Source organism: Poecilia mexicana, unplaced genomic scaffold, assembly GCF_051168715.1.
Source record: "Poecilia mexicana isolate PSO_F unplaced genomic scaffold, ASM5116871v1 scaffold_19, whole genome shotgun sequence".
NCBI lineage: Eukaryota > Metazoa > Chordata > Actinopteri > Cyprinodontiformes > Poeciliidae > Poecilia > Poecilia mexicana.
Window position 1 is genome coordinate 11,704,648 of NW_028263388.1, and position 22,558 is coordinate 11,727,205.

The window sequence follows — 22,558 nt, forward strand, 5'->3', positions numbered from 1 at the left end:
CTGAAGGAGCTGGTTGGGGGAGAGCCGCTCTGTGAGGCGGAGGCTCGGAAGATTCAAGTATTTCTCAAACATATATTAAGAATCAGAGCAACGAGGAATGTTTTTGATGAAGTAATAACATTATACCGTGATGTAAAGCTCAACACTGCTTCTTTAAGTGCAAAAGAGGAATGAATTAACCCTACATGTAAGTAAATAGAAGGTTCTTTATATAGCATCTTTCAAGATAAAAATCACAAAGTGCTTTAGAGAAGTTTTAGCTGACCTTTTAAGGAAGCCTCTGAGTTTGCTGATCTCAGAAACAGAGGAGGGAAATTCCAAAGTCTTGGAGCCACAGAAGAAAAAAAGCTCCGTCTCCTTTAACTTTCAGTTTTGGATGGGGGAAAATCAGCAGGCTTTGCTCACAGAGCCCTGATGGGGGTGCAGAGATGTAGTGATTCAGAGATGTAAGCCGGTGTCTGTCCATGTAGCGCTCTCCAGGGCAAAACAAGGATCCTGAAATGCACTCAATAACAAAACCCATGAAGCGGCCTTAGCAGTGAAGTCAGATAGAAATTACATCTCAAGACTAGAAATAATAAGTTCAGGAATATTTCTGAAGTAGTAGAAGCAAAATCAAACCAATGCTTTTGCATAATTCTCAAGTGTAAAACTTGATTTGAAGGTTATTGTTTTTAACTGAAGACTTAACCAAACAACCAACAGCCTGAAGGATCTGCTTTATCCTTACAGTTATGTTCTCTGGTGAAAAAATAAGTACCTCCATTTTTTTCTCCATTTAATTGAAAACTTTCAGTCGTCCAGCTTTCAGTAGGATCCGGGAATTTGAGTAAAATCTGCGATTTCTGTAATTTATTTGGAAGAAAAAGAAATATACAACTGGATACGTACAGTGCTGTGAAAAAGTATTTATTTTGTCCAGATTTCTTCTGTTTATTGTGAAGAGTTTCAGAACATCAAAAAAATTTATATTAAATATTCAAAGATATGATTTTATGCATTATATCCTGTATGGAAAGTAACTCCTCTGTAAAACCAACAACTGGTTGTGATGAAAATAAAACTCAGGAGGTTTAAAAGAACTGAGATAGCAAGAGACATGATTTAAACAGTGAACAGAATAGGGCTAAAGACAGATCCTTGAGGTGCGCCATAAGATATAATTTGATTAAGGCAGACTTTACGGATCTCTCTGAAAGGCAGGATAAAACCCATTGTAAACAACCCCAGTGAATCAAGTCTTTGTGTCTGTTAAACAGGACGACATGGTGAACTGCGGTGAAAAGCACCAGAATAGAAATAATCTCCTAAATTAGCCGCCGTCAGAACGTGTCTAGACTTTGATCAGCGTGTGGCTCAGTTAATGTCAAACAAGGAACATCCTTGTTCCTTCTGGAACATCCCGCAGTCCTGTGGAACTTAATCTTTTAAAGTTCAAGATTTAATAAAGTTAAACCTTTAACTTCACTGTTTTCTAATAGTTGTTGAAATGTTTGAACCCTGACTCAAGGTATCCAAGCCACATGCTGCTTTATTAGTCTGAATGTATTATAAAAACAGAAGCTTAAATAAAAGACTGAAACTCGTGTATTATTTGAATTAATTACACCCATGTCGATATATTTCTTGCATATTTCTTTTAACATTAAAAAATCAGTATCGATGCAGTGTGTAATGCAGGGGACCGGCCAGGTTGAGCTCATTTTGGTGCCTCTGCAGGTGGACCGGGCTGCTGCAGGACTTCTGGCTCTTGGGCTCAAGAAAGGAGACCGACTCGGCATGTGGGGGCCGAACACTTATGAATGGATCCTGTTCCAGTTTGCAACTGCTAAAGCTGGGATTATTCAGGTAAATCCAGGCTGCAGAGGGAAACAAAAACCGAGCATTCTAATCACCAACATGTTTCTCTGTGATGAAGGAGGACGTTTAGTTATCAGCTTAGTAAATCTCCATCAACACAAGCTTCTGTGATTCTACAGCTGTGTAGCTAGGAGCTCTGCAGGATGTAAACACTTGTTCTGCGTAAACATTCAAAAACATTCAGGCTAAGAAACAGCTGCTACTGCACATTAAATGGGTTAAACGAAAAAAGTGATTCTTCTTTTGCGCCAAATGCGTTGAGAAAGTACCGGCGCTCCCTGAGCTTATTTTTTATTTTTTTTAGTCAAGTTACGACCAAAAACCTCAAAGGATTGGGATTTCATGCGTCAGACAAACACAAAGCAGTGCATAAAATCAGAAAACCATTCAGTTATTTTTTTCAACAACGCCTCATTTTCCATACATACAGATTTGTTGAGTGTTGAACGAATAGCTCCAACAGAAAGTTATAGCTTCTCCAAAGTTATTAATTAAGGAGCCTATGGTTGCTTCTCTAATTAATGCTCTCCCATGTAGTGATGGTACTGAAAAAGTAATGAACTAAATCACGTCTTCAGTTATCCTTATTCTCTCCAGGTGTCTGTAAACCCAGCATACCAACAGATGGAAGTGGAGTACGCCCTACGGAAGGTGAATGATTTAATTTTATTTCAACCCAGATTAATAATCCTGCGTTGGACCAACAGAAATGGGAGTCCTTTGAGATGAATACTGTTTTTGTCTCCTTGCAGGTTGGCTGTCAAGCCATTGTGTGCCCTACAGAGTTTAGGACTCAGAAATACTGCGACATGCTGAAGAAGATCTGTCCTGAAATCGAGTCGTCCAGCCCAGGAGACATCAAGAGCGCCAGGTACGAGCCGGCGTTCACACATTAAGTCTCCAACCCTCACATTTCAACAGTTTGTTCTCTTTCTTTCTAATCTTACATAAATTGAGAAATCAGTTCATGAGGGTTTGCATGTAGACTGATAAAAAGTTTATTAAAGGCTTATTTCTGCACAGTTTCACAGGAATTACTTATTCATCTCACTGAAATTTGCAATCTTTTTTTTTTTTTACCGTGGTTTTCTGATCAAGAGAGGCCGCGATACGCAGAGTTTCAGAAAAATCTTGGAATAAAAGTATAGATAGTGGTTAACTGACATCAATGTGGTTTAAAATAAAACATATCTGTGACTGACCAACACTATTTCAGTCTCATTAAACACTACTCTGCAGAGACTGTGTATACATTTTCTTTAAAATACATCCATAATTTCAGCATCTTCAATTTCAATTTGGCCTTCAGCCAGAGCATGTTGAGATCTGCTTGATATTTTTCTTTTTTTTTTTTTTTACCACTAGCACTTCAGATATATACTGCTCAAAAAAATAAAGGGAACATTTCACTTTAATTTTGTGTGTGGCTCCAAATCCAGGCCTCCATTGGTTAATAAATTTGATTTCCATTGATGATTTTTGTGTGATTTTGTTGTCAGCACATTCAACTATGTAGAGAACAAAGTATTCAATGAGAATATTTCATTCATTCAGATCTAGGATGTGTTATTTGAGTGTTCCCTTTATTTTTTTGAGCAGTGTACATAATTTTTCTGAATGTGAATTTTAAGTGAGAGGAAGTTGAAGCATTTGTATATTTATTTTTGCTTAAATCGTTTGTTTTAACCTTTGAGATCATGCTACTTTTGAATGCCCACCTTCCAACCTCCGTTATGAGACGATGATGCAATAAATCGTCTTGTGTGGCTTTTGAAATTGGGGTGCAAACCGTCAGGTCACCCTTTTCAAAACGTCCTGGAGGTATCCTGAGCAATATGTTCAAACTTTGCTGTAAAACATCAATGAAAAATGTGAATTTCTTCCTTCGTCACAAGGTTTAAGATCTCACATAAGTTAAATATTCTTCTCAACTCATCTCTTGTTGTACTTTATTTGATGAGCCGTAAGCTGTGGTTTCTACGCTACAGAGAGCACAAAGACGGTTTTGTGTCAAACTGAGCACATGCTATGGCTTTGGTGGGAAATGAGTCCATATTCTGACACACAGATCATAGTTTAGGGCTAATCTGCCTCCTCTGTGGCAAGACTTGAAGTTACTATAGAGACTTTTAGTCAAGACTGCAAACGACGTCTGTAATAAAAGGCAGTTCAACCTGTCTAAATGTAGGCCACACTTTTCAGATTTTTATAAAAAAAATAAATAAATCATTCAACCATTCATTGTTTTCCTTCCGCTTTGTGTTCATCTATTACGTAAAATCCAAATCCACTACGCACATGAAGATTTTTAGTTATGTGAAAAATCTGTAGAGGTTTGGAGACTTTTGCAAAGAACTGTAGATCAATGCCTCATGAAATACTGGTTTATTCTGGTTCTTTAAGTAAAATCGTTTGGCCATCAAAGTTCACATCGTCACGAGTTGACCAATTTTCTTTTTTTCTGCTCAGACTTTGTATGATTGCTCTTGTACGTCTATTTGTGTGTTAAAGGTTCACTCAGCCTGTGTTTCAGCGTTTCAGGTCTAAGTTTATTTTTAGCCCAGTTAGTCCTATCAAAGTGACCTGCAAACATCCTGCAGGACACGACCTCCTGTGTTATCTCTGATAGTTCAGTAATCACTGAAGGGGACCGATTATGCTGTGATCTGTCCGGGTTATCAGCACATTAACAGTAAGAACACCCAGCGACCTCTGTGGTGACTCTTACAGTTATCAAACCTTCAAAACTCAACATATGGAGAATCCAGAAGAACAGAGAACCTCCTCATTATGGAGGGCTGCCCTTTGACCTCTTACATAAGGCTTTGATTTGTTCAACACCCCCTCACAGCTGCACACTAATAAGACACACACTGAGTAGATGGTTAACATGTTTCTACATAATGTTAAAAGTTAATGTAGGGCTTGATCTGTTTCAGCTGCTTGCTTGTTCCGTGGTTTCTACTTATTTTCTCTAGCCTGTCATGAATCAAAATATGTTTTTTTTGCTTTGTATTTACCACCATCTAAACACGAATGCAGTCCAGTGTAGGAAAATATCCCCTTGGGGATGAATTGTCTTGGTAACGTTCCCTGAGAGAGGAGATCTGGTAGAGTAATAAAAGCATTAGGGAAAATGACTTAAGAGCTTCCCTTACAGCCGCTTTTACAAATATATAAACACAAGATAAGTCTGCCCTTGATTCTTTGCAATCACAACATTCAGGATCACACTTAGTTTATTTTGTTTGTTTTGTTTATAGAAATCTTCAGAAGCAACGACTAATTATGAGCGAAGGTCCTACAGCAAAACGTATAGTGTAATAAAAAGACTGGGATTGTTACATTTGGCATCAAAAGGATCCCAAATACACAACAAAACTTATTTAAAATGGATAAACCAGACTGATATCAAGATATCCCTGACCTCAACCTTATTAAAAATGAATGCACTGTTCAGATTCTTCCAAGGAAACAACTAGCCTGGCCAAATATTCAGCTACAATATTTGATGAAGCTTGTTGATGAGCATAAAAAGTGTGGATAATGTGAAACTAAGCAAGGAATGTTTAACCTAAATTTTAGTGGTGGTGTTTGTGTATGTATAATTTTGATCAAGCAAACTTAAAAGGCTGGCATTATTATGACATTATAGATGGAATAAATGATCTTTTCAACAATGCTGTAACTTATTAGATGCACATGTTGTTTTTAAAAGCTGTTTGTTGTCGGCGTGAAGGAAAACTTTGCTGTTCACAAAAGCACTTTAGCATATGGTCTTTTGGTGGCACCTAGCAGAAACGTCCTTTTAGGAAAGGAATGATTGGCAGAACATTGAAAATAATCATCAAAAAGTAGAACTGGTAAGCAAATAAAATGCTCTCAAGCATTTGTCACACCTTTCAGTCTGTTCAGTATCTGCCGTTTTCACCTTAAAACTTCAAACTCCTTCACCCAAAGTGTTTCAGGAATCCCAAACGTTTTAAAACGCAACCGCACCGTTTGTGTTTGTTCGGTTTCCCCCTCGTCAGACTTCCAGAGCTTCGCTCCGTGATCCTCCTGGACAGCAGGCAGCCTGGAATGTTTCACTTTGACGACGTGATTCAGGCGGGAGACAGCCGCCATGCGAAGCAGCTGCAGGATCTGCAGAAGAAGCTCTCTTTTGACGACCCGATAAACATCCAGTTCACCTCGGTAATTATCAAACCATTCCTTGTAACCGGGTGGTAGATTAATCTATTGATGAACAAAAACACTTTCGGACTATAAGCCACTTTCGGAACCATGTGTCTTGCAGCCCAGTGCGGCTTTTCTGTGGATTTTTCCTCAACCACCAGGGGGCTCTTTAACAGGAAGTGAATCATTGGAAGTCAAAATTAGAAATCAAAGAAGAAAGTGCTAATTCCATCAAATGAATTGGCTTTTTGGGGGCTTTATCATATTTAAAAACTCACCAAACTTGGCAGTCGTGTCTAGTTTTCTTTTTTTTTTTTTTTTTTTTCTTTTTTTTTTAATTGTAGGTGCGGCACCATACTGGTGCGCTCTATAGTCCGGAAAATACAGTATTTCACTTTCCTCATCCTGGTCCTCACATTCAAGCGAGTTCATAGGGAGCAGATTATACGAGGATTTGTCCAGCGGGGAGGAAGCAGTTGGGGAGCCGTTGAAAACCGTGTCTTGTAAAGAGGGACAGCGATAGTGAACCAGCCTACCTCTCCCCTCATTTAACAGAGATGGGCCAATCAGTGACATCCCAAACAAGAGTGCAGAATCTTCAGTTATCACAATGTAGTGAAGCTCTCTTATATCAGAAAGATGCTTTAAAATTAATCATCCGCCTTGAAATATAATGAGTGAATTTTCCCTTTAATCACAAACTCTTTATTTTATCATTCCTGGCTTCAAAGACTTAATGTAATTTTTTTTAATTCAGTTGCCCAAACGTCTGCTGGGTTCATGTTTTCATAGCAGTAAGGAGGCTATCAACCAATCAGAGAAATGTTTGTGTATTTTCTCTTGAACTTATAAAAGCAATAATTTGCTAATAGCATTTCTGTTTTCAGGGTACCACAGGAGCTCCGAAAGGTGCCACTCTTTCACATCACAACATCATCAACAATGCCTACTTTGTTGGGAAAAGAGTCGGGTACACCTGGAAGGTGAGAATGAGCCATCATGGATGTAATCAGGCCAGCATTTTATAAACAGTTTTGTGTCCACAAGTATGACTCAGTTATTTCATTTTTAAACTCAACATGGAAAGCAAAGTAAATGCAAGTCGTCTTGGTAGACAACATTGTTGGAAAGATTACACTGCTTTTACCTGCAATTTATGCATCAGAAAATAACAGGAATGGTCAGTGTTGAGAAACGAGATATTCTCTGCCTGTTGCTCGTTGTTATCTCGCCTCCCCAGGTCCATTAATGTCGTGTGTAAAAGTGAAACCACAGAGACAACAGTCACCGTTGGCACGTTTCATATAATATCTTCAAACTCTTATAAAACAGGCACGAGCAGTTTCAATACCAAAACATCTGCTACACTCAACATTTTCTGATTAGTTTTCAACTTCTTTGGTTACAATGAACTAAAACATTTTCAAATTAATATATTATTTATAGATTCTTAAGGAGGTGATCTACTATAAAAAAAAACTACTGACTAGGCTAATTTTAATCAAATCGTGATCATTATATCTAAGAAAAATGTTCTACTGATTAAGTTATATATTGATTAAACTATGAGCCTAAATCTAACCTAAATTGAGGTCTACTTAAAACAATCAGGATCAGTCTAATATTTCAACATGCGCTAAAGTTAAAGCTTGCATTAAAACTATCATAATTAAACTCATTTTTCCAACATCAGCTCTTTAGCTTTTCCTAAAATCCTTTAAATATAATTTTATGCAAACAAAAACAACCCCCAGATTCAAGCTGCTTTGAAATCTACGTCCACTCTTGCCCCTTTTACAGGATTTAAAAGGGAAAGTGAAGGTCAGGTGTTATATATAATTAAAAAAACAACAGATTATACACAGATTGTCCACCTCTATAAGCTCAGGAGTTTATTTTTATAGAGGTCGAAACTGGTGTGGTTTAACACAATGCCATGGTGGAAAACCATTAACAATAGCATTACAAATGTAAAGTTTCAGTGTAGGAAGAGAAATGGGGTTATACCCAAATGATTTGAAGTCTGTCACAATCTGGAGTTGTAAGCGTTTAAAACGACTATCAATGTTCGTCTGGAGGCAAAGTCCCATTTAATTCCCCGCCCCCAAAGTCAGACTGAGCAATTCCCAAAGAAACAGTAAATCCAAAAGCAGCCTCCACTGACCTCATTTAGCAAATTAAATGTTAAATTAATATATTTGTTAAATTGGCAATATTTCTTGCTTCCACAAACACCAACCATCCAATCCAGTAAGTAACGCTAAACAAAGATCAGTATCAGGATTGTGTTATTGGGGAAAGGGATTATTGGCTCAACCCAGAATTGCATTTCCTTACAAATGTGGAACCATTTAGAGGAAAATAACCAGACCTTCCAACAGTGTGGATTTACTTGTGTATTTTGCATCTGCAGCCCCACACCCGTGTCTGCGTGCCAGTGCCTCTGTACCACTGCTTCGGCTCTGTTGGTGGAGGGATTGCTATGGCCGTGCACGGCCTCACCCTGGTGTTTCCCTCTGCAGGGTACAGCGGAAAGGCCAATCTCGACGCAATGCAGAGTGAGAGGTAATTCCAGAAACCACCAATTAAATTACACACAAAGCGTCGGATCTGAACCATGAATAGCATCGGTGGTCTGCTTGGATCTAATTACTTCTAACAATTGAGTAACCTGTACTGGTGGGCCACTGTTAATTTTTTTAGAGCTTTCTTTGGTTTTAATCCTGTTGAAATGAAAATACCTGGGAGTAATCCACTACATTTGTTCACAGGTGAACAAACCGGTTTTTGCGCGGCTCATATTTGCTCACCACAGAGTAAAGTGACACCTTGCCACACACATTAATCACTCTGGAAATTTACTACGTTTACAAGCGATTAACGGTTTTAACAGACTTGCTGCTTGTGTTGGGTCTCAGGATTTGAAACCTTAATAATATGTAGGCTTTATTCTCTTTTGCATAGCCATTTGGATAAGAGAAATCTGGTTTCATAGATTTAGGAAAAGATTAAGAAACTTGTTCAGCTTTGTTTTGCAAGCAGGAAGTAGAGAAAAAAAAAACAACTCCTTTAAATGTGTGCTTAACTTCTGTATTTGCCCTGTCTGTAAATCTGATTAATTTTTTCTTCTGATGAAGAAAATACTCAGTTTTACAAACTTTGAGAACTGCAGTATAAGAAAGAAATTCACACCTTCCTAATTAATTATTTATATTATGGTTAAAGTGAAAACTGTAGCAGTAAAACTGAATTTTACTATTTTAAAACCAAGCCTGAATGTAGCTGAGATGTCATTTTAACCTGTGCTTAGCATCTTGGGTTTATTTTTTATTTCAAATTGATTTGAAGGGGCAAGAAAAATCTTCCTGTTACGCTTAAAAAGAAAAGTAAAATTTACAGGCCCTTTAATAGCTCATACAGTCTAATTTGACTATTTTAAAAATTAAAACTAGTAACGCAAAGAAGCTTATTTAAAACTAACAGTAAAATTAGACTTCAATAAAGAAAGGGGGGAAAATAAGATGGTGGATAAAAGGTTCACGAATAGTAAACAGAGTTATCATTGCAAACACTGCAGACTTTAGATCCTGGCCTTAACTGTGAGATTTCTGCTGCCGTCATTTTCAAATCTGGACAGATATTAAAAGCTCGAACAGATAAAATGCTGCAACTTTCATAATCAGTTCAGACTTCTTATTTTCTGTTAAAAGTCTTGCTCTCTCTCGCTCCTTCACAACAACCAGACAGTAAACTGCAGCCACATCTAGACATGCTGTAGAAAACATACATTCCTTTTAATCACTTTGAGCTTATTTAAGTCTTAAAAACCTCATAGATATTAAAAATGGCTGCCATTCTGTTCCTTCAGTCACTGGATCCTCACCGAAAAGCTTTCTTTCTTTTTTGACCAACATCTGGTTTTGTTATTATGCTGCATTCAGCAATCTCGCCACAGGAATTTGACTTGCGCGTTTAAACATGTAAAAGCTTCCAGACCTGCAAATTTCAGACAGAAAGGCTCAACTATTTTCCCAAGAGACTGGAGGAACAACAACAACCAAACTGCATATATTTTATGCACACAAAGCAGGACAATAAAACAACTAAAACTCCCATAGGATCGTGATGAGTCCAGCTTCAAAACAACTGTAAAAATCATTAAGTAATTTTGAAAACATTGACTTTAAATGTAAGAAAATACATTTAAAGTCAACAACATTTCGCTGGTGGAATGTGAATATACCGAACAGCTTCTTTGTTGTATTTCAGCTGTTTGTATTATTTAACACTACAGACTACAGATCTTTTCAACAATCACAGTATTGTTGGAAAGATAATTTATTACTTTACTACAGAAGGAGTTTTGATTACATTTTGTGTCTGAAAATCCTGTCTTTTGCTGTCGATCAATGCTCATCAGTTGCCATGGCAACCCTTGCTACTTCAAATTCTGGCTCGTCATTGGTCGGGCGGGGGGACAGAGGTGGGAGGGAGGGAGCGCAGGCACACCCACTAGATAGAAGGAAACAAACATTTGCATTCTATTGGCTGAGAGGTTGCCAGGCGACAGTACTTTTTGTTCCAAGCGTGAGCAGAAAATGTTTCGTAAGTGAGCAGCAGAGAGACGAGTTTTGAGTACGAGGAGAAAGGTTTGAGAGAGCACAGTGAGTATTTGAAATAGAGCAGAAGTTTTGAGTACAAGCGTTACACGTTTTGAGAAGAAAGACATGAAGTCCTGCGTTCAAAATGAAAATGTGTGCTCTCGAATTATGGCAGGAAAATTCCCCCATAGCTGCAGCCCAATATATTTTCACACAAATACACTTCATGTTAAAATATGAGGTTTTTTATTGAAATAAATTCCCATTTAAAAAACAAACAAACAAAAAGACCATTAATTGGATAGTTCTGCTTCTATGTTTCTTTCTCAAAAGGTATTTTGTTGTTTTTATCTGTCAGATGCACATACATCTACGGGACTCCCACCATGTATGTTGACATGCTTAACCAGCCGGATTTGGCTAAATATGATTTGTCAACCGTAGAGGGAGGTAAGAAAAACAGGTGGATATCATTTTTGTTTCTATTTGTTTTTTATCTATTTGTTTGCATTGATTAGTTTTTCCCCTTATTTTTCCCTGCAGGCCTCATGGCTGGCTCGCCGTGCCCCCCAGAGCTGGTGAAGAAAGTGGTGCTTCAAATGGGCATCAAAGAAATGACGGTGAGTACATTTTCACAAACAGTCCTTAATGAACACAAACAAGTAGCTATGAAATCGCAAAACCTTCAAATCCAATGACTTAAAAGTGTAGTTCAGCTTTCCAACACAAGAGGGAGACAAAGGACAAACTTGAGCAGTGAGGACAAACACAACAATATTTACTTTTTAAAAAAGGGTTTATTGGATGTGAACAGTTATCATCATGTCCAAAAGTGAAATATAAACACACAGAATATACAATAAATGAGCAAACATATTTTAGTAGAAAGAAAATAAAATCATAGAAATCTTACATTTGTCCTCTTGTTGCACACAGTGGGAAGAAAAATATACCCTGTTACACTTTTATAACGAAGGACACAGAAAAGACAAATAATTTCTGAATCACTTGTTCTTGTGTCGTTTTGGACGTACGACGCCTCGTAGAAGTGTTCGTACACTTTAATCTTAAACTTCCACACATTTTGTCACATTACAACTACAAATTTCAGCTGGGATTTTAGATAAACCAACATAAAGCGGTTCATACATTTGAAGAGGAAGGGGGAGAATGGATCATTTTGTTTTAAGCTGGTCAGAGGACCAACCTGGAAAAAAAAACCTGCTAGAGGCTGTAAAAGACTTGAAATAAAGGCAAAAGTTCAGCTGCTGGACAACAACCTTAAACATGCAACTAGAATGTGTTTAAATCAATGCATATGTATGTGTTAGAATGGCCTAGTCAAAGTTCAGACCTAAGTTAAATTGAGAATTTGTGGCATCACTTGAAAACGGATGATTTATTGCTCTTCATCCAGTCTGAGTGACATTGAGCTGTTTTGCAAAGAAGAATGGGCAAATGTTTTAGTCCCCGGATGTAAAAAAAACATTAAGATAAACCCCAAAAGACCTTCTGGAAAGTGTTGACTTATGGGGGCTAAATACCATGCCACACTTTTCAGATTTGATTAAATAAGTCAAAACGTGCACACTCTCCTTCCTCTTAACCGTTATGCACTCCTTTGTGTTAGTTTATTGCTTAAAATCCCACTGAACACATCGTAGTTTAAGGTTTAAGGGATGTGAATACCTTTTGGAAGGCACCACAGTTCAATGTTCTGGGTCTTTTCTGAAGCCTGATCAACAGTCGTAGATAAAAACTAAATCTTTAGAGTTACTTCAATCAAATCAAGATCTCCGCCGCGTCATGAAGAATTAAAACATCTCACTTTTCTGTTCTGGTTGCCTCCTGCTCCTTCGTTTGCTGCGTCCACATTATTATTCAGTCTTTGATATAAATGATATAAAGAAAAACGTATGTTTTTTGTGTAGCATAAAGCGTAACGCTTTTCCTTTACAACAGTCTCAAAGCAGAGTCGGTAAGTGTTGCTTTTGCTGCAGCCGGTCACCTGGACAGGCTCCTTCTCTGTGCCTCCTGCAGAGGGAGAGACAGACATGACAAAAATCAAAAACCTGCTGCCAGATTAAACAGTTTTACGCCTCGTGACCTGGACGCGGTTTACTGCATCCTGGGGCCAACGCAGACAGAAGGGAGTCAGGAAAGAAAAGTGTTGAACACAAATGTGTGAAGCTAAATATGAGCTACCCAAAAACCACATCCAGACACTTTGCAGGAATGTGATTTCGATATTTTGAAGGATAAAAACAGAAATACGTCTCCAGGACTTACAAAAAATGGTGGATGTATCAAAATTACTGTTCAACTCAATGTTTGGGTTGAACATTTCTCCAGCATAAAAGTGTTTTTATTACTCCACACCGACTTAGTCATCCCATTTAAAAGCAACAGAACCATTTATAAAGTTCTGTATGCAACATGCTAAGTAGAGTGCTACATTTTTAAATGTATTTTTCTTTCACGATGCATGAATAAAAAACAGTTCTTGCCCAAGACTCCTTTTAGATATACGGCTTGTTAGTTGTTGGATACCTGATCAGCTGACAGTTTACTGACGTCGACCAGTCCGAGATTTCTTTGTCTTCTTGCCCTTATTGTTCTTTTCGCTCTTACAGCGCTTGAAAGCGGTGCTTTTTCTGATTTGTATGCCTTTCTGTGGAGGAGGGGATTCACAAATTGCATCCGTTTCATTTTGGCGGGAGTCCATCCACCTGAAAGCAGAAATAAAAAAGGATGACTTTTAATTCAACAAGCAGAAACTGAGACTCTTGTATTGATGGGAGCTTGGGGACGCGTCTTTATGAAGGACTAAAATTCCTTAAACAGTTTGTGTTTCTTGCTGGCTGCCATGTACTGCGTTGGTATTATTTAGATTGGAAAATCCAAATACTTTTTGGGTTTAATTTGTACCAGCAGAAGTGGAGAGAGAAATTTGATCTACAATGAAAGTTGGTCCACTTAAGGAATGAAGTGTAATACAGCTGAGTCTCATCACTGATGGCTAACACCCAAGAGTGAGTCAATCCGGGGCCATGCAAGAGGCTAATAGAACCACACCATTTGTAAAACAAAACAAAAGAACACGTTCCTGAGAGTTATCCTCTTCTCCACAACTTCTTCAACTTCTTGATGTGAAGTTGTGGAGAAGTCATGCTTTTATCTTCAGTCATGATAACAAGACTGAAGATGAGTGGCTTTTCTTTAAGAGTTTGACTAACACTTCCTGAATGAGACGTTTGAGAATCAGTCGGGTCTTTTCCAATGCGTAAGAGCGATATCTGAGAGTCTGAGACTGTGAATCCCTCAGTAGGTGGGATACTCTGTCCTGTTGCATTTCTTAAAGATTGGGACCACTGTCCTGGTGTATGACTCTGTGTTTTAGTCCTCCATATGGCATTAAAACGGTACCAAAATGTCTAGCTGCCACAGATGTCTACCATGGTAATGGACTCAGACCTCCCCTCATGTCCTTCGAACACCCTGAAATTTCTCCTCCTAAGAACCCAGGTTCGTTTCCTTCCTAATTTTTCTCTTCCTATGTCATAAATTGTTTCTTTTTTGCCTCCAAGAGCCACAGAAGCTGTAGTGGGTTCATGAGTCCCTTCAGCATGAGGTCAGTTACTGCTGGCCTTCTCCAACAGGTCCTTTAGTTTTCACCAACGTCCTTCAGACCAGCGCTTGTCGTAAATTAGGTGCACATAAAGGTAACAGTTCTGATTACCCCTTAAGCTAAACCAGTGCTATAGATGCTTGAATCTAACCCTGTGCTGTAGTCATGATCACTAGTCCAAGGCTGTAGTTACCTGAAGCTAATTTCTGCAGGTATAACTTCAGACACCTAAAGCTAAGAAAATTTTATCGGTAACACTTTATTTGACATGGTGGGCATAAAACTGACACGACGCTGTCATAAACATGATATAACATCTGATATGAACATGAAAGAGTCTTTATGAATGTCTGACTGGTATCATAAAGTCTCATTCGGTAAATAATGACACTTTTAATGCAAAGTTGCTTTAAAAGGTGCATTGAAAGTCCACTAGAAGTTCCAACTTTGTATTATTTTATAAATATTGACACTTTAATGCAAAGTTGGCACTATTAATGGACTTTCAGTGCAACATTTAGAACAACTTTGTATTAAAAGTGTCATTATTTACCACATGACACATCATGACAACAGTCATAAAGACTCCTTCATGTTCATAACAGGTGTTATATCACGTTTATGACGACGTCATGTAAGTCTTATGCGCACCCCGTCAAATAAAGTGTTAACAATTTATCAGGTTGACACTTGTAACTCTTGCTTGGCCCATCCTCTAAGGTCATTGAAAGGATTTATTGTAGACTGTTAAAATCATCTTTCTGTGACGCTGGTGTCTTTATGCTGTTTGGCATTAATTATAGACTCTTAAGCACATTTGGCAGAATGCAGTATGTTTCCTGTACATCAGCATGATAAAGGGGAAAAGGGAGCTATAAAACATACTCATACTCAATACGGTTGAGGAGGAGAATGTTTTTGCCAATGCCATTGCCACTTAAATGTCATGAATGTAGCCAGTGGCTCTAGGTTTCATAAACTAATTTTTCTTGGGATAACACGGCGATTCTAAGTGATTAACTTATTAGACCTTAGAAACAACCTTTGTGTTTCGTCTCTTACTTGCGTAGTGGCGCTAGCTGGCATGAGCAGGTCCAGGGGTTGTTGAAGAGGGTCATGTTGGTGTCGACGTTTAGCTGCATAGTGCTGGGCAAAGACTTCAGGTTGTTGTTGTCCAGATAAAGGAACTTAAGTGCTGTCACGCCATTAAATGCATCAGCAGATAGCTAGAAAAAAAAAAAAAAAAAGGAGAATCAATCGGTTAGTTTATCTCAGCTCAAATGTCAGGCTCGTTTGTCTTGAACTTTATCACAAAACGGATTGCGTGCTGAAGGCGATGGGTGTTTGCTTTTTTTCTGGAATGAAAGCCTCTTCTCATCCTTTCTCCTTCACCCCTTATATATGTAAACACTGACATTTACTGGCCTCCTTCCTTTACCTTCAGCTTCGTAGGCATCTGTGAAGGTGCTAAAACCTTCAGAGAGGTGCGAGCTGAACCGGCCTGCGTGGAGTTCGTCTCCACGAGGAGGAAGACGAGGCCGCTCTGTAAAAGCTTGTTTCGTCTTGGGCTGGAAGAGATGAGGCCATTCGGAAATTTCCACTGGTGTTTTGGAAAAAGATGGAAGATTTCCATCATGGCAGAGCTGTTTTGCTCCCTCTGCCGCCTCCATTTTTGGGCCGCTCCTCTGCCAGCATGGCTCCCAAAGAGACTGTTGTCCATTCAGGGGGCTAAAAATACTCCCCTTCATGCACCGTGGAGCACCCTGCCTCTGTTTACCTGTGATCCAGCCCTTCCAGCCGGAGCGCAAAACACACGCTGCTGAAAATATTGCTTGTGTAATAATTAGAACCAGATATGCTTGGCCGACATCCTGCAAACAAAAACACTCTAAAAATACCCGCATTTGGGTAAAAAAAAAAAAAAAAAAAGTATCTGAATCTGCTTCCAGCCCCCGCTGCTTCCACCTGGTTTCACACCGTCGCAGCGTGAGAAGCTTATTTTACTGATGTTCTCCCTTTGAGCGCCTCATTTCATTGGCACAGTTACGCTCAAATATTGTCTTAACCTCAAGTGTCAGATGAACGAGTGTCTGAATAAGAGCTCATACTGTACATTGGCAGCCTGGTGAACAGGAACAGAAATACTTGAGACCCAAACAGATTATGATTTCTAAAACAATTGAGATTCACAAGTAATTTATATTATGGCTTTTTCTTCTTTTTAGCTGCTCAACATACAAAAATGTAATGAAACAAACAAAGTAGTTAGACTTTTTGTGAGAATGGGTTATGTAAGTAACATTATACCCAAAAATCAAAAAGGATTTTGCTTCACATTTTTGAAGGGCTTGTTTTGGGGAAAATAAAAACGCCATAAGAACAAGATTTGAGTCACTTTTTGGATCGTTTTTTTCTCTATTTCCTCATCTTTTATAAATTAAACAAATTCAAATTTCAAATTTGGTTGCCTCAAAGCCTATTTCTGAGTAAAAGAGTAAGAGTCACTGAATATATGTGTTAATATGAAATTAAATCAAATGTAAAAAGTGTGGTTTTGAAAGCATGAATATTTTCAGTTATATCAAATATTTTCTGTTTTGTTCAGATTTTAATTTGTTCGTAATCATTTTGCCCTAATTAAAAACAAAAGTCTCCATCAGCATCAGACACTTGTGCTGGCAGGCTTGTCATTTTTTAATTGTAGTTGGGGGACACGCAAAATGAGTCCAGGGGCCACATGTGGCCCCTGGGCCGTACGTTGGACACCCCAGGTTTAAAGTGCTCAATGGAAGTAGATACCAAAAGCAAACTGACTCAGTCAATTTTATACTAATTAAGTTGGGGTAAAAATGACAGCACATTGATGTGTTGTGATGTTATATAATTCAATTTTTCATCAAAATCTGTTATTCTGATTTCTTGTCGTCTTTTTATAGAAACTTGCCGATTTATTTTTCCCAACTTAAACGTTCAACTTCCTTCTAAAGCATTTAAAGCAGGCCAAAATGAGTGTAAAATTACAAAAAAGACACTTTTAGATGTACTTTTCACCCAGATCCTTTTCCTGTAGTTTTTTTTTTTTTTTTTTTTTGATCACAGATCGATTCTCTAAACCATGAAGTAAACGGGTCTTACCTTCTCCAAGCCCATGTCGTCCAGGTGTAGTTTCTCCATGTAGCGACCAAAACTCTGGAAGGCGTTGTCTGGGATCGTCCTCATGGGGTTCTTTCCCAGCGTGAGCTCCTCCACCACTCGCAGTTTGCTCATGGCGGCGCTTGGATAGGCGGACAGCCGGTTCCTGTCCAGGTGAAGGATGGCGAGGTTCTCCACTTCGTCCAGAGACCCCGGGTGCAGCGTCGTCAGCTCGTTCCCGCTCATGTGCAGCCAGCGTAGGTCCTTGGCGCCCGCGAAGGTCCCTGGCTGGAGCTCGCGCAGCCTGTTGTTGTTGAGCTGCAGAACGAAGAGGTTGATCATGGGGGAGAAGAGCCCCTTGGTCAGCTCGCTCAGCTGGTTCCCCTCCAGGTACAGGTAGGTGAGCATGTTGAGGTCCTCGAAGGCGCCCGACTTGATGGTGCTGATCTTGTTGTTGGACAAGTAGAGGTAGACGAGCTTCTTCAGTCCCTTGAAGGCCTGGGACTCGATCTCTCGTATCTGGCAGTGTTGCATGTGCAGAGAAACGAGACCCTTGCTTTCGCTGAAGGCCATCGAGGGGACGGTGCCCAGGTTGTTCCTCTGCAGGTTGAGCAGACGGGTGGCCTCCGAAACCTGGGGGATCTTCTTCAGCCCCACGCCGTCACAGATGACGTGCTGCAGGTCTCCGTGGCAGTGGCACGGGCTCGGGCATTGGCTCTGGACTCCCGGGAGTCCCAGGAGGATGCAGCTTCCCAACAAGAGCACGCAGGATGCAGAGCGCATTCTGATGGCCTCCGTCAGAGCAACTTTCACCAAAAAAGAAAAAAAAAAAAAAACCTCGACGGGAGCAGTTAGGAGAAGCTACAACAGAGCGTGGGTTTTGCTGTGAGGAAAACAGAGAGGAGGAGTGAGCAAAAGGTGAGAGGAGGATTGCCGATGAGCCGAGCACACAGCGCTATTTATAACATTTACTTGAGGAGGGAAAAAATGAGGAGGGTTAAAGTGAGAGGTCTGCACATGGAAGTCAAGTGTCAGTGAGAATTTAACCCTCACAGAGCGCCGTCGACGTCTCCTCTCTGCAGCAAGGAGCGTCCTGACGTCCAGCGCACCACGGCGGACGCACGTCCCAACAAAACGCAACAAGCACCAATCGTATTTTAATTTTTTTTCCCCCGTCAGAGGCTCCAGGTGAACGTTTGACAACGTGGCATGAGGTCAGTTTGGTTCTGTGCACGCTCCCAGACTTCGCTATTGTTTTGTTTTTCAGTCTGCGGCGGCAGGAAAAAGGAGCCACTCCTGCGCAGCTGTTTTATAACCTGTAATAGTCTCCAGATGGCTGGCATGGAAGCAAGATGCAAGTCATTTGCAAAAAAGAAAAGGAACGAAAAAAAAAAGGAGCAAAATTCCATCATCACGGGCGTGAAAACTTTAAATCCCACTTTGCATTCCTGTGTGCATTGTTGCTTCTGAAAACTGACAGCGGCGTTATGTAATGGAGATTTCCAGTTAAACCTCAGTGCAGAAGATGGAGCGGTTTATGTAATTTGGAGCCGTTTCTGGCAGGATGTGACTGGCTCAGGTTGGAGGATGGTTTGGCTTCAGCTGCATGTATTTTATGGTCCCACCCATTTAAAAAAAAGAAGAAAAATCTAGTGTTTACCTAACAAATCTAACATTTTATTGTGAATCTTGATTTTTTTTTCTTTTTTAGAGGTTTGGCAGGTGAAGACTCACCACAGTTTCATCTGAGAGAGCCTGACATTTATTGCTCAGTTTAAACTTTCCTGCTGGTGATGGAGGATTCGCCTGTGTTTTCTTTTTTTTTTTTTTTTGATAATCAGCTGAATGGAGAAGAAAACATTCCTGCCGGAGGCAAACACCAACTTACCCACTATAAAACCGGGCGGGCTGGATGGAACGTGGCGAATAAAAGGAGCTTAAACACGCTCCTTTTATTCGTAGTAGAGCAGATATCTGCAACCAAGACTCTTCACAACTCTAAGATGAATAAACTACTGACATTTTTAAATATGGATACAGTAACAACAAGAAGGTTTTGCCAAAATATGCATCTTCCACAGCGTCCTGTAGGAGACGATCTTGTGTTTGTAATTGTCCTCTGTTGTTACTCCTTGTTAAAGAACAGCAAGTTGTGCAGAAAGTCGTGAAACGATAAACAACTGGGCGTGAAGTTTAAAGGAGGACACGTAGCCACATATCCTTAACCTCATTTTTTCATTTCAAGTTGTCGTGAAAATAATGTTTCCGCAGTCTGAAATATTCAGCTGGGAGAAAAGAATATTCAGTTTATTGCAATAACTCCAAAACAATTCATTTTAAACATTTTGAATGGCGTGGGGTATGAATCCCGTAGATTCAGAACCCGTTGGTTTGAATTTGATGGCTACATTTCCCAACGCTTTAGGCCATATTTAAACCAATTCAACTAAGTTGTTTTAAACCAAATCCTGTTTCAATAATTCAGTACAAATTAACTGTCAATCCAATTAACAGTCTAGAATAGTTTAAAATAAATATTTCAGCTTCCTGTTGCCTCAGAAATGACGAATCTCTGGTTGGTTGGCTGAGAGAAACAAACGAAACTCTGCAGACAATCAAAACCGAAACTCTTTATAGACGCTGATTTAAAAAAATCAACAACCTGCTTTCTTTAATCCTCTCCTTCTCCACTGACTCATCTTCCTGCTTTCTTTTTCTGGTGTTGTTGTCGTCGACAGATTGGATACGGCACCACGGAGAACAGCCCAGTGACGTTCCTCGGCTGTCCCCTGGACAACATGGAGAGGAAGTGTGAGACGGTTGGCTACATCGTGGACCACGTGGAGGTATATCGACACGATTCTCAAATAAATTTAAAAAACACACATGTAAGGTTATTTTTCTGTGAGGTGAGAATCTTGTTTCCAGATTGAATATGTATCTTTTTTCCCCCCTCAGGCTAAAATAGTAAACCCTACAACTGGCCAGATTATGCCTCTGGGGATGAAAGGGGAGATAATGGTCCGAGGATACTGCGTGATGCTGGAGTACTGGTCCGAACAGGCTAAAACGGAGGAGTGCATCTCTAAAGATGGCTGGTACAGAACTGGGTGAGTCCTAAGATGTAAAAATAACCACATGCAAGCCATCATTTTTTAAACTTTTTATTAAAAGCACGTTTTGTTTGTTGGTTTCCTCGGCGTTCTTCCCTGCAGAGACATCGGCAGCCTAGATGCCTACGGCTACTGCAAGATCGACGGCAGGATTAAAGACATGATCATCCGAGGAGGAGAGAACATTTACCCGGCAGAGATCGAACAGTTCCTCCACACGCATCCCAAAGTGAAGGAGGCACAGGTGGGTGGGCGTAACGGCGCCATCTGTGGCCACAAACGGGAACGACAGAACGGATTCTACGTTCATATCGGAGTAAATTTTGGATAATGCTGGAAACCATTAATACCCTTCTTTCCTTGAAACGAAATAGTGTTCAATAAATCAATAAGTCTTTGATTTATATATATAAAAAAACATTTTCAATGTTTTTTTTATTTATATAAATTTATAAACCTATCAAAACTCTTTTCAGAGCTGTTCGTCTTTATAACATCTTTAGGAAAATGCAGATAAACATCTTGCCAACAAAAACCTATAATTATTATCCATCTGCTTTTTCTTTAAAAGTTCTTCTTGGTCTTCTTGGCCTCATTATAGTTTGTTTTAGTCATTGTTTAATCTGGATTTATATTACGAATGTTAGTGTTTACACTCCAAAACCTCAGGGGTGAAAGTAGTTTTAAATTCTTGGGGGTACTATGAAAAAAAAAAGAAAAAAAAAAAAATATATATATATATATATATATAGATTAAAATTTTGTGAAGGGACAAAAGTTGGGTAGCATGGAGTGCATCCCAGTTTTCTATGTCTGGCATATAACCGTTCATTTTAGCTTTTAAACTGTTTATATTGATCCTGTGTCCAGACAGAGGGATAATCAGCAGCCTAGCATCATGACCTGTTTGTTCTGAAGATCCTGCAGCACAAACAGGATGCTTCTATTCTCCTCTTCCTAACATGGCGCCTCCTCACCCCGACTCTCATACTGATAGGAGGAACCACAGAGCTCTGATGAGTTAAAAGGAAATCTTCTGAAGTTGGGGTATTTTTCCTCCAACAGGTTCCAGAGGAATCACCTCAAACCAGATGTTGGACTGGATTTTATTTCAATGTTATTTGTGAATATTAAAGCCTCATATTCAACAGTGGAGCTATAAAGATTGAAAAAGGTTATTATTTTGGAGAAAATCTCATCAACATCAATATTTCCACTAAATAAGAGGCAAAAAAAAGTTTGATAAAGGAAAAGCCTCTCAGACTCTGAGCCCGACAGCACCAAACTATTTTTTATTAGACAATTAATTTAATTTCACGTAATTATCGCCGTAAAGCCATTTGTTTGTTAAATACTTAATGAAACATATTTACCGTGTTTGATGTTTGTTGTAAATGACAAATACTCACAAAGAACGAGGTAATTAGTCCAAGTTTGTCGTTTATTGAATGTTCAGAAATTACAGCGGCTGTAAAGCGCCATGAGAAAGGTAAACAAAGGTAAAACAAACCGAACTACTTTCACCCCTGCTTAACCATAACATGAAGATAATTAATATTACCAATCTAGATCAGAAACTTTAACAACTTCAGTTTAGTTTCATGCTTCTATTCTCCTTTATTTTCAACATTCAGCTCCACACACTGATGACCGATAACCTTCGGTATTTATTTTGTTTCCTGGCTGCTAGGTGGTTGGAGTCAAAGATCCTCGAATGGGTGAAGAGGTCTGTGCCTGCATCAAACTGGTGGACGGCCAGGAGTGCACAGCAGAGGAGATCAGAGCATACTGCAAAGGACAGGTGGCTTCATTTCGTTTTCGTTTCTGCTCTCCTTCCTCTGCCAGAGCTGCTCTGCTCATCATCTCCCGGTTTTCACTTCTTCCAGATCGCCCACTTCAAGATTCCTCGCTACATCCTCTTTTTGACCAGCTTCCCACTCACCGTTACTGGAAAGGTGATGCTTTTATGGGCTTTTTTTCTTTCTTTCCCCAAATCCACAGCTTTCAATTTGTGGTTAATTGCAAACATGTTGCAGCCAGAGTGAAAA

General features: G+C 39.4%; 2 protein-coding genes across 2 annotated transcripts in view; one reads left to right on the top strand and one right to left on the bottom strand.

The window, feature by feature from the left end:
- Positions 1-22,558, top strand: part of acsf2 (acyl-CoA synthetase family member 2) — a 28,508-nt gene that overhangs the window by 4,419 nt on the left and 1,531 nt on the right. The window contains exons 3-15 of the mRNA XM_014983976.2: positions 1,720-1,848; positions 2,458-2,511; positions 2,613-2,731; positions 5,892-6,054; positions 6,924-7,019; positions 8,450-8,601; positions 10,996-11,087; positions 11,181-11,257; positions 20,136-20,243; positions 20,356-20,507; positions 20,613-20,754; positions 22,201-22,311; positions 22,397-22,465. Coding sequence (XP_014839462.2) covers positions 1,720-1,848; positions 2,458-2,511; positions 2,613-2,731; positions 5,892-6,054; positions 6,924-7,019; positions 8,450-8,601; positions 10,996-11,087; positions 11,181-11,257; positions 20,136-20,243; positions 20,356-20,507; positions 20,613-20,754; positions 22,201-22,311; positions 22,397-22,465 — 1,464 coding nt within the window. The remainder of the gene's footprint in view (positions 1-1,719; positions 1,849-2,457; positions 2,512-2,612; positions 2,732-5,891; positions 6,055-6,923; positions 7,020-8,449; positions 8,602-10,995; positions 11,088-11,180; positions 11,258-20,135; positions 20,244-20,355; positions 20,508-20,612; positions 20,755-22,200; positions 22,312-22,396; positions 22,466-22,558) is intronic.
- On the bottom strand, positions 11,415-18,847 carry chad (chondroadherin). Its single transcript, XM_014983977.2, has 4 exons — positions 17,401-18,847; positions 15,328-15,491; positions 13,188-13,366; positions 11,415-12,671 (listed from the first exon to the last, which is right to left on the bottom strand). The coding sequence occupies exons 1-3, from the start codon at positions 18,178-18,180 to the stop codon at positions 13,204-13,206; spliced, it is 1,107 nt and encodes a 368-aa protein (XP_014839463.1). The 5' UTR covers positions 18,181-18,847; the 3' UTR covers positions 11,415-12,671; positions 13,188-13,203.

Coding starts and splice junctions, on each gene's coding strand:
- chad (XM_014983977.2), bottom strand. CDS start 18,180: ATGCGCTCTGCATCCTGCGTGCTCTTGTTGGGAAGCTGCATCCTCCTG. Junction 15,492..17,400: donor ACGACATGGGCTTGGAGAAG/GTAAGACCCGTT, acceptor TTTTTTTTCTAG/CTATCTGCTGATGCATTTAA. Junction 13,367..15,327: donor CAGCTAGCGCCACTACGCAA/GTAAGAGACGAA, acceptor TTCTGCTTTCAG/GTGGATGGACTCCCGCCAAA.